A 12,233-nucleotide genomic window follows, 5' to 3' on the forward strand; every position below is an offset into this window, starting at 1 on the left:
TTTCACTGTCTTTCAATTCTAATAGTTTTACATTTATTTCCATTATGATCTCTTCTCTGAACTCTTTTAAATTTTTAAATATATAAGGATTTGTTATGTATCGTTGCTGTTGACATTCAATTTAATTGCAGTATGGACAGAGAATGTGGCTGTATATGATACCAACTCTGAAATCTGTTGTCTTATGATGTAGGACATGACTGTTTATTATAAACCTATCATGTGTGCTTGAGAAGGTGTTTTCTCTAATTATTGGGTACAGAGTATTATGAATGAGCAATAGATAAAGTTATCATCTTGTTCAAATTGTCTTTATCTTTGCTGATTTACAAAATCTGTGTATCTACTAGTATTGGACAGAAATATGTGGAAATCTCCCACTAAGACAGTAGATTTGTAGATTCCTCATTAGTTGTATCAATTTTTGTTTTATTTATTTGGAGGTTATTTTGTTAGCTGCACTTAGAACTGTTTTATCTTTCTGCTGAACTAAACTTTCTGTTTTATGTAATTACTCTCTGTATCTGTTAGGAAAATTTTCTCTCTTAAAGCCTAATATAAGCTAATATACACTAAATTAAGTTAGCATATATTAGCACCACCTTTATTCTGGTTGGTATTTACATGGTATTTCTTTCTTCATCCTTTTACTTTCAACCATTCTACGTCCTTATCTTTATATATGTCTTTCGTTGGTAAACAACATACAGTTAGATTTTTAAAAAATTCAATCTGACACTCTTCTAACAAGTTCAGCCCATTTATATTTATTTGATTCTTGATATATTAGGACTTGGTTTACCATCTTTCAAGCTTCCATTTCTTGCATTTTCTAAGCTTTGCACTTGTGTGCTTCTATGTTTGTGGGTGTTTCCCCCGACCCGATCCATTTTTCTTCTTCCCACATGTTTAAGTTTCCATATTTTAATTTTTTCAGTGGTGACCTTTGAAACTTGATACTGTATATTTATCTTGAAAAAGTCTAAATTCAAAATAACATCTTGGGCTTCCCTGGTGGCGCAGTGGTTGGGAGTCCGCCTGCCGATGCAGGGGACACGGGTTCGTGTCCCGGTCTGGGAGGATCCCACATGCCACAGAGCGGCTGCGCCCGTGAGCCATGGCCGCTGGGCCTGCGCGTCCGGAGCCTGTGCTCCGCAGGGGGAGAGGCCACAACAGTGAGAGGCCCGCGTACCGAAAAAATAAATAAATAAATAAATAAATGACATCTTAATCTCATCCCCAAACTATTCAATGACCACAGAAAAATTTGACTCCAATCACTTATAGGATATTATTGTTGTCAAGTATATTGTTGCCAACTATATATTGTTGTCTACTACTGTTTAAGCCATTCAGAGTACGTTCTTTGACCACAGTGGAAATAAGCTAAAAAGCAATCACAAAAAATAGAGAATGCCAACTATGTGAAGATTAAACAATATACTTATAAACAATCCATGGGTCAAGAAAGAAATCACAACGGAAATTAGGAAATATTTTTGAACTGACTAGCTTCTTCCATTCCTTATCCTCCTCTGCGATAGGTATGAAAAAAAGGAAGGTTTAAAAAAGAAGTTCTGATGACAGCCACAAGGTACTGGAGACACTGACCTTACTGAATTTCTCTCACATGGGAGAAAAAATTTAAACCAGAGCATAATTATTATTGATTTTAGAAGATTAAATCATAAGAATAATCACTCAGAATTAGCACGAATACATATATACGTACATATTCATATGATGACTTATTAAAGTAGACCCTTTCATATCTCTGATTCAAGCTCCATATTACTATATCCATTTCATTTGAAATCAGACAATGATTAAGACATATAGATTGGCTACTTATAAAACATAGCTTAACTGTAACTCACCTTAACGTGGATATTACTCAGGTGTTTAAAAATCTGGCCAATGTTAAGATACTCGCTAATCTACAAATTCAACACAATCCCTATCAAAATCCCATCTGCCTATTTTTGCAAAAATTGACAAGCTGATCCTAAGGTTCATACGAAAATGCAAGGGATCCAGAATAGCCTAAACAATATGAAAAAGAAGAACAAAGATGGAAGAATCACCCTTGGTGATTTCAAAACTTACTACAATGCTATGGTAATGAAGACAATGTGGTACTCGCATAAGGGCAGATATACAGATCAGTGGAATAGAATTGAGACTCCAGAAGTAAACCCTTACACTTAAGATTAAATGATTTTTGACAAGAGTGCCAAGACAATTCAACAGGAAAATAACAGTCTTTCAACAAAAGGTGCTGGGACAACTGAATAACTACATGCAAAAAAAGAGATGTTAAGACCTTTATGCCACACCATATACAAAAATTATATCAAAATGGATAAAAGACCTAAACTATAAAATTCTTAGGAAAAACATACTCAACAGAATGAGAGAAAATACTTCTAAATCATGCATCTGGCAAGGGACTTGTACCCAGAATATATAAAGAACACTTACAACTCAACAGTAAAAAGACAACTATCACAATTATCTCTTGACTATGCTGTAAGCTCCCAGTAAACAGAAGCCTTGTCTTACTCATTTCTTTACCCCCAGCACCTAAAAGAAGTTGTTTCATTTTCTTACCAGTGAATGAGTGCTACTGGACCAAATGCAAGACTCTTCCTTAGTCACATCAGAACTATGCACCCTGCATCCCTTTACCTTTCAAAAGAAAAGCCAACGGGAAGAGATGGCATTCTTTTTTAACTGGGGCTGGGGAGAAGCTGACATTGTGGAGTGCCTTTCATTCTCTCACTCACCTGCCTTTGCTGAAGAGGGACGAGACAGTTTCTGGCTATAGATGTGCGCAGCACTTTGGAAAGAGGAAAAGGGGCCAATGGTGTAACTGCCTGATCGACAGTGCGGCAGGCCGGCGGGGCTCAGTATGTTCTGTGTCCCAGGATGGATGGAGGGAGAAGCACTGCCAGGGACTGTGCTCAGTAGAATTGCTGGCTGGTGAGCCATGCTGGGGATAGCTGGAGGAATCTGAGATAAAGAAGAATGGTGGCCTGGCCCTGGTGAGAGGTCAGAGGTGGTAATAACAGATGACAAATGGGTGTTGGAAATTTTCTGCAGAGGAGTAGCAGCAGGACCAGAGAAAGAAGTAGAGGAAGAACTGGTATAGACTAATTTAGCCTCTTTTTCTGCTGAAGTGGTAAAACCTGTTAAAACAAAACCAAACAAAAACAGATCATTTTAGGAAAAATTAATGTAAATTCTGTACGTAAACATGAAGCAAACATTTTTAAACATCAAAATAATCTTAGCATGAAACAGACATAATGAAAAATACAAACTTTAGGGAGATTCATCATGAACCTAATGAATACTGCCCACTGAGATAATGTGGCAATGGAAACAGTTTATTTTTAGTCCCTTCTGAAAGCTGGTGTTGGGACTACCTCCATCAACCAGAGCAGGTGCTTTACAAACGTTAGGGCCTCAGGACAAAGTTTCTGGTAATGACAGCTAACTCCTCTCCCTCTGATTTTCACCGTTCTAGAAAAAAAAGTGCTCAGAATTTTAAACATTAAGAAAGTGAGAAATTCCTTGGAAGGATAATAGGCTATGAGTAGACAAAAGGAAATTCTAAGGGAAAAGGAAAAACAAAGAAAAGGAGCTTTTTGGAGTAATGTCACACGCCCGAAAATCATTTAATATCTGATGACATTTTTTCATTTAGAGATTTATCAGAGAGCAGCAAATCTATGTAGGTTTGAAGTCACTCACGAGATAATTTATCAGAGTGAATTTCTGTTGCTTGTTGCTGCTTGGGCTGCTTTATTTTCACTTCTTCCATCGTTTCAGGGTGATCTGAAATAAGAAATAAATACTGAGCTTAGGCTCTGTTACTAATCAAATGCTACAGCATTGTTCTACACATAATTTTGTTTCCAAAATATAACACAACTAGTAATCAATGCTAGGAACCATTGCATTTCTCACCACACTTTTCCAAGGATGGCCACGCTCACAGCCCTGTTGAGTGGGACACCAACCAAATGATTCCCAACTAGTCCTAACCCCAGCTCCAGCTGACTGAATCAGGAAAAGATACCAAAACCCAGGGCAGCCATCGATGGACTGCCAACAAGCTAGAACATGCCTGGGAAAGAAAATGAGTAAGGGCAGTAAGATGCCTCTGTCAAGAATTCAGACTTGGGGAGCTAAGAGACCAAACTGGTCGGTGGTACACAGTGGAGCGAAGAAGTCGTAATATATATGGACCAGGCAACCGCCAAGAGCTAGAAAGAACAGCCCCAGTATTTGTTGGCAAGATACCTGTTTACCACAACAGCTCTGTATCTTAATCTCCTTGGTTTTACTTGAATAAGCTGAGTGAGTTTGCTTATTAGACTGACTGATCAGTATATTCAATAACAAAATCACTCTAATAAAATAAATTTCCACCGTAATAAATTAGGTTTTTTTTCTACTACAGAATTTTGAAACAGAACAGCCAGAGCTAATCATATACTTAGAGAAATATTCCAAAAATCTTTCTCAAGGGCCAAGTTCATACAAAAACTTAAGACAGGCCATTTTACAGATCATCTTTCAGAATGAAAGAATAAGGACATATGAATTCTCTTCTGTCCATCACCACCAGCACAGGTAATACTGTCACACATTTGTTTGCTCATGTTTTTAACAAGTCCAGATACTACCAAATGTCATACTGTTGTTCCCTTGATTGAGGCCTTCCTACTGCCCCTCTAGTTATTCTTGATTGGTATTGCTAGGTACAGACATTATTATGTAAAGGTAGCCCTTAACACATGAAGCCCAGAATTTCCGAGGACGCATCTGTACAAACAGGTGCTGTTAGGGCTTCTCCATTACTACCAGGGGAGAAGATACTACCTGAATGCCAAGCTAGGACTTCACCTGCCTAGCACACTTCTCCCTACCCCAACCTCATTACAAAAACTCCTCAGCCTCCCTTTCCCAACACTGTTAGAGGGTCTTTTCAGAGATCCTACCAACCTTCTTCCTGTATTTACTCACCCAAGTTCATCCAGCAGACAATAAATATTATAAAGTCAAGAATTGTGACAGTCCTGGTCCCTGTATCTCTAGCAACTATCACCATGTCTGACACATGATAGGTGTTCATTAAAAATATGTAGAAGGAATGAATGAACGGATAAACAAACTAGCTTTAGAACTTAGATACGTTAGGAAAGCTCAAAGAAGAGGGCTGGACTCAGAAGTATTTCTACTAATACAATACTTTAAGTGTACAGTGAGCTAAATAGGCTTTTGTAGACTAACCTCTGAAGCTAATCAGTTATTAAAACAGTAACACCGTTTCCTTGGGAAAACTCACTCTACATTTTAAATGACCGATATCCCCAGCTCTTTCCACATTAGACTATGATAGCCTTAAGAGTAGCAAAGAAATCTACATCTTTGAATCTAGGGGTTAGCATACTACAAAATTAGTATATTATCTATGTCTTATGCTTCCATCTAGATTTTAAATGAATCTTACACTTGAAGCACAAACTTTGTTTATAACTGAGTATTGCTGCTATTTTTTGATCATATGACATGAACTAGATAGTTTGGTCCACATCAATTCCAAATCCCCAATCATGGAGTTCCCCAGCAGTGACAAATTTTTGAAATGCGTGGGAACATTGGGTTATCACAATGACTGAAGGAAGATGGTGACATTTAGGGCTTGGGACTATGGATATTAGACATTCCACCAGGTATGGAATAGTCCCACACAACAAAGAATTCTCCTACCCCAAATGCAAATGGTGATGAGCTGGAGGAACCAAAAAATTTAACAGGAGTGAGAAATAATCATTAGGAGAGGCAGAAGAACAGAGACTAAGAGCACAAGCTTTGAGTCAGGTAGACTAAAGTTCAGATTCCTGTTCCACTGTATGGTGCAGGGCACCCTTGGGCAAGTTACTCTGTCTCTTTCAGCTCTGTTCCCTCATCTGTAGAGAAGTTTTATAATAGCACCTACTCCATCTGGTTTTTGGAAGTAAAAAAATAAGATCATGTCCAGTAGACAGTAATATGAGCGCTCACTAACTGTTAGGTATTATTAGCTTGTCTTGAAAACAGCTCTCTGATGTTAATTTTCATGAAAAAAAAAATTAGACCACGTCCCTCTTGCGCTTTTAGGACAAAAATATAAGGCCTCCTCATCCCCTACCCACACACTGCAAAACTTTACCACCCTGGAGTCTATTAGTGCTTAGGCAACATATTATTTTTGGTTCCCCTTTGCACATCTCATTTTTTCACTTGTTCTTCTTATTTTTCATTAATTAACCAATATACTTACCACCCTTCGCCCCGCTATCAGAAAAACTGTTGCTGTTTTTAGAACTTTTTGAGTGAGTCCCCAGGAAGACACTTGCAGACTTGTTTTTTTGCGTATAAAAAGTCAACACCTCCTCCAGTTCAGCCTCACTGAAATGGGGAGAGAAAGTACGGTTAGAAGGGGAAGGTGTTCTGGAAAATCTTTCTACCAGATTTTATTATGAAAATGGAGTAAGCTGAAGAAGGGGAAAATGAAAAGCACAAGCTGGAAACTCCCTATTAATAGATGGTAAAAAAGAAATATAAATGAAGCAGTCTGAAAAATTTAAAGCATGACAAGGTTTTATTCATTCCACAGTGAATATTCTACATCTGCACTGTCCAATATAGTAGCCACTAGTCATATGTGACTATTTAGATTTAAATGAATTAAAACTAAAGATTCATTTCCTTGGTTACACTAGCCACATTTCAAGTACTCAGTAGCTACAACACAGAAAGTTCTATTGGACAGCCATGTTCTAAATCAGGGGTCAACCAACTACAGACAGTGGGCCAACCCTGACCAGCAGGCTGTTTTTGTATGGCTCCCAGCTAAGAACGGTTTTCATATTTTTAAAGAAGAGTATGCTATAAAGACCACATGTAGCTCACAAAGTCTGAAACATTTATTATCTGGTCCTTGGCAGTTTGTCCACCCCACTTCCAGATAATTGGAGTATATTCACTAAAGAAGCCACTTTGTCATAAATACGGAAACTCACCAGCGTAACCAAGGAAGATTTCCCTAACCATCTATACAGTGGAAACTGAACCAGATGGTCTCTAGGTCACTTCAAATATTGAAATGATATGCACTTTTTACGAACACCCACAAAATGGAAAGTGTAAGGAAACAGATGAGGGCCCATAGAATTCTTCCAGTAAACATACTATGATGGATTTTGTAAAATCTGTAGCAGCTCCTCAACGGCCTTTTGCATTTTTTTCTGGAGCCTGGCTATGTTCCAGATAAGTGGCCTTCAAATAAGCAAAATATTCCTGCAATATTACAAAGAACCTGTAGCCTATCTTCAGAATACACTGTAACGACAACCTTGGAAACTGCTCCCATGGATCTCACAGTAAACCCCAAGGTCTCCAAAGTAGCAAAGAATGGCCTGGCTAATTGGATCAAGATAGAGAGCTGAATGCTGAGATTTTTCAACCCCTAAAAGCTAACCTTAAGCATGAAGGACTTGTTTTCTTTTATATACATTAGGCGTAACGCTTACAGTGCTGAGAAACTGCCCATTCCTCAAGCCACTCAACGTAGGCAAAATGTAGTCATCTCCACTGCATCAGTAGGTCAGGGCTAAATTCAGATCCAGTAAACACTAGACACCTCTAACTTCAGCTTTCCGAAGTGCTCCCTCAGCCCTTAGAGTGGTGTATACTTTGAAGCTGTCTAGAAATACAGCCCAGATGCCCAGCAGCAGTGTTTTGATAACTAAAACCATGACAACAGCCAATAATTGGCTGAGATATAGAGAGATCAAGCCTATGAAACCCTTCTTCTCCTTCTAAGAGTGATTTTACTCACATCCATATGTTAGAAACAAGGGGCTACTGGGAATCAATGGGGCAGTGTGGAAGGCAGAATAAGATACTTTTTATTAAAAATGTCTTCTACCTTGCTTGTCTGATGAACTCCTGAAAGTTTTCCGTATTCACCCCATCTTCCTCTTCTTCCTCAAGTTTCTTCTTCGATTTCTTTCCAGCCATTTGTTCTGTTTCCTATCCAGTCCCCAACCCCACAGAAAAACAAGATAAAACTGACTCCTGATAAATGCATACTTCATCGTCTGGTTTCATTACCCTTGGGTTAATTTGTCTTTATAGTAAAGACATTTAATTCCTCCATGTACTTTTGCCACCTATAAATCTGATATATTATTTTCTGTCATTATTTCATGAAACATTTTAGAGTTTCCAAGTAAGAGTTGCATAATAAATATAAATTTTTATCATGTTTTTACTTTTTACTCAGGTAGCCCAGTGAAAAAAGAGCTTGGTAATGTCTGTGGTCACACTTGAAGCTTTAATAGAATGACAACAGAGACACTGTATTTTGTTACAGTTAGGGAGAGGAAAGATAGGTCTTGGAAGATACTCCTATAGTAGCATCCAAATTGAGTAAATTCTTCACTTATGTAAGTTGTCCCAAAATTCTCAACAGAGCTGGAGTAACTATGTAGCTATGGATTTGGCGTGTTGATACTGTACCGACCATTCCACACATTTCACAAAAGCTATTTAAATTTCCAGACCTCAGCTTTCCTTTCTGAAAAATGACCATGCTCCCCGCTCCCCCCACCCCAAAATGACATTTCTAAAGCATTCTAAGACCCTTGGATAAAAGGTGCTTTGCAGACTATTCTCACTAAATAGTCTATTTTCTGGGCTTGGTTGTAAAATGAAGTCACTATCTAAAATGTTCTAGAGAACAGAGTGTAACTCACTCAGGAAGGAAGACTGTGTCGCTGTATTAAATCCACAGTTCAAATTTGCTCTCAAATAGTCAATTCACCACTGTCTCCAGGCACAATAACGACAATGCAAATTCACATAGCCCAGGATTCATCTCAGGTGCAACAGCACTCAAAAGGAATGTGCCTTTGGATGAGACTGAACTACGGCCCCTGGGCCTTCACAAGTAGTCAAAAGTAGCTTTTCAGACCAGCTGGTTAGGGAGTGACGTCCTGCTCCCCATAACGTCCCACAAAGCACGTGATAATGCTAAAAGGGAAGAAGAACCTCTCCGCTCAGCTGGACAGAGGCTTCTAGCCTGTTTCTGACAGTGCATGGCGATCCAAAGCACAAGACTAACAGATGAACCACCTACCTTGTTGTACACAATGATAAATTCACCCAGGTGGTGGGCCAGGATTCTTCTGCGCTCCAGAAGTGCCAGTCTCTGACTGGGTAATACCATCCTCAGTGAGTGCTGGAGGTTACTTGATGCTCGCTTGAGGAAACGAACCACTAGCTCCTATAAATTAAAGAGTCATTGGGGGAAAAAAAGAAGGCATTGTGCTTAAGCAACAGAAGACAAGCTACAAGGGGATTACACAATAGAGAGATAAGAAGAGGTATACTATACACTTCAACAAATAAGACCCAGAGCAAACATACTAGGTATAGCAAGGACACAGTAAGACAAGAACAAAATGAAACAAACATATCCTCTTCCTTTAACAAGCTGGCAGTGGGAAAATCAAAATCAAGTATGTGTGCAAATAACTATGTAATAAAGTAGTAGCTGTAAAAGTACAATTCATATATACATAGTACTATAATAATTCAAAGTGCAGCTATCACTTCCAATAGGGTGGTCAGAGAGAGATACTTAGGGAAAGTAATAGGTAGAGGAAACTAAAACCATGGATCAAGTCATCAAAGGTGAGAAGGGAGAGAAAGAATACAGAAACACTGACACTCAGAGGTCGGAAAGAGGAGGAAGAATCAGAAAAAAACAAACAACCACCACAAGAAACCATGACAGAAACATCAGAAATGTAGAAAGAAACACGGGAGAAAACAGTGTCATGCAAGCCAAGGGAGGAAGGCTCCCATGTCACAGTTTCCAAGAGGCTGGAGCAGGAAAGGACCACAACCACTTTCAGCAGAGTAAAGGCAACAGAAAGTAGAGGTTAAGAAACGAATGGATACTGAAGAATACAGGTGAAGAGCAGAAACTACTGATTTAAAAAGTTTAGTGACTAAAGGAAAGAAAGAACTGTTACCAGGCTTGCAAGGCGATAGCTTTTTATTTATTTTTTCTTCCCCAAGAATAAGGATGCTTTTAGAGTTGGGGGTTGGCAAAGAGGGCATAGTGAAAGGTCATTAAGGGGTAGCAGGGATACATCTCACTTGAGATGGGGCAAAGGATTTTGAAATCTGAACAGATACCAATCAGATCATTCATAACATCACAAATGCTTCAAAGAGAGATTCTTGCAGGGCCAAGGGCCTTAAAGATAGTAGTTCCCCGCACCCAACCCCCAAACACAGTAAAATTGCCTGAAGATGATGGATTTGGGGAACTTCTGTCGATGTGCCTTCTGTGAATTACGTGATAAAGAAGCTCTAAACCTAACTTGGATCAGAGAAGGCAATTCTACACTCACCTTCCTCATAAACAAGATCACTGCCACAATCATCAGGTAATGCCTTAGGGTTTGTTGTTTAGATAGATTTTCAAACAGGAATGCACACAACTGATACTAAGTTCTGCAGTGATGATCCTAAATATTCTTATAAAAAGCCCCATAGAAATCCTGTGTGAATCCCAAGTCAGCAGTTGCAATAGTTATTCTCTTCTGAGCTATTTTTTTCTTCTTGAATTTGATTTTGGTTCACTGTCCTTTGGTGACAATTTACTCCAACATAAAGAAACAGTCTCATAACCAGAGGGTTGGATTTCATAGGTCTACCCTGCTGTCTTTACTATAGGCTGGTTTAAGCTGTTATATTAAAATATTATTTTTTCACAGTGAAGCAGACAAACTGACTCTCAAAAAGGCAGTTTCAATTTTCCACTTGGAAAGAGCAGAGCTAACATTTTCCATTGATGGTTGAAAAATTACTCACAACACACAAGGTTTTATCTCTGGGTTGTATTGGCTACTTTAAATTCACAAGTTGTTTTCTGGGATATCCATCATGCTTTTATAATAAGCCCAGCATATTGTACGCCTCTTATATGTGGAGAACTGAAAATTACAGTAGGATCACCACTGAGCTGGACAAAGAATGCAGCTTTCTCAGACTTAATGGTCCTTCTCTTTTCAGTGACAGATCCCTGTGGTTAAAAAGCCTAAGGAAGGGCTGTGGCTTCTTCTATATGCGTTGACCTTACCAAAGAGCTTGAAGCTCCCTGTCATTCTGATCCAAAAAGAAAAACATTGCTAGTATATTAAATTTTAGGCAGGTTCGAATGACCAATATACAGTAAAAATTATTACACAAGTTTGTTTCCAGTAATCTAAGACTTTTATAAAGTGACAACTAGTAAAGAAAAAAACGTTAAAATGGAGGATGGTACATTCTCAGAGGGCCCATGATAAAGTGTTGATTTTCAAAGAGCTAACTTGACCCCCCAGGACAGAAAATAAATGCCTTATGACCCATGGAAATAGTGCAAGAGCAAATAATGTGCAATTGCAACATTTGAGTTTAAGTTCCAGTTTCAGCACGTATGAGCTACAGGACAACAGGCAAGTTACCCCCTTCCTCTAGGTCTTTGTTTCCTCATCTGCAAATGGAGATGACAGTGCCTATATCAAAGAATTAATAAAATGTGAAGCTGCTTGAGAAAGGACTCTGCAAATCGTTATTCCTTTCTAGGGCTTTGCACAGGCCTGACATCTAATAAGCAATCAATTTCCATTTTCTGAATGAAGTAAATTAATGCCCTCAACACATACTGTGATGAACATGGCTCCAGATCCAAGATTCACTTCACAGAAAAGTAAGAGAAATCTGCAAGCTGTACTGTGGAATAATTCTTTCACCACAAGTATACTGTTCTTTATCTTAGTATAGGAAAAAAAAGAAAAGAAGTAAGGAAGTAAGGAAGGAAGGGAGGGAGGGAGGGAGGGAGGGAGAGTAAGAGAAAGGAAAAAGGTTCCAACAAGAAGAGCCTCACCATCTGTTCATCTTCTTTGGCAGCCCAACTGGCACTGAACGTTTGACCTCCACTGTCTTTCATCAGTCGGATTTGAACATGCTGGAGATAGGCAGAGAATGCTATTCGGGCCTGCACTTTGCTACAGAAATCCAAAACAACATACCGTTATGAGACAGAATGGTGCACCTACCAAATGTGTGCTTGCCTCTCTCAAAGTGGCCTTTGAGGATCCTTCTATTAGGATGGCTAA

The 12,233-nt window shown here is 38.8% G+C and overlaps 1 protein-coding gene across 15 annotated transcripts in view; it reads right to left on the minus strand.

Annotated features, from left to right (window-relative positions):
* The window catches only part of TTLL5 (tubulin tyrosine ligase like 5), a 305,050-nt gene that overhangs the window by 176,265 nt on the left and 116,552 nt on the right, over positions 1 to 12,233 (minus strand). For all 15 annotated transcript variants that reach the window (XM_019920700.3, XM_073800210.1, XM_019920740.3 and 12 more), the window contains 6 exons: positions 12,002 to 12,122; positions 9,197 to 9,343; positions 7,985 to 8,088; positions 6,335 to 6,462; positions 3,757 to 3,840; positions 2,787 to 3,188 (listed from right to left, as the gene is read on the minus strand). In XM_019920700.3, the coding sequence (XP_019776259.2) occupies positions 2,787 to 3,188; positions 3,757 to 3,840; positions 6,335 to 6,462; positions 7,985 to 8,088; positions 9,197 to 9,343; positions 12,002 to 12,122 (986 nt within the window). The remainder of the gene's footprint in view (positions 1 to 2,786; positions 3,189 to 3,756; positions 3,841 to 6,334; positions 6,463 to 7,984; positions 8,089 to 9,196; positions 9,344 to 12,001; positions 12,123 to 12,233) is intronic.

The sequence above is a fragment of the Tursiops truncatus genome, chromosome 2, assembly GCF_011762595.2.
Source record: "Tursiops truncatus isolate mTurTru1 chromosome 2, mTurTru1.mat.Y, whole genome shotgun sequence".
Taxonomy (NCBI): domain Eukaryota; kingdom Metazoa; phylum Chordata; class Mammalia; order Artiodactyla; family Delphinidae; genus Tursiops; species Tursiops truncatus.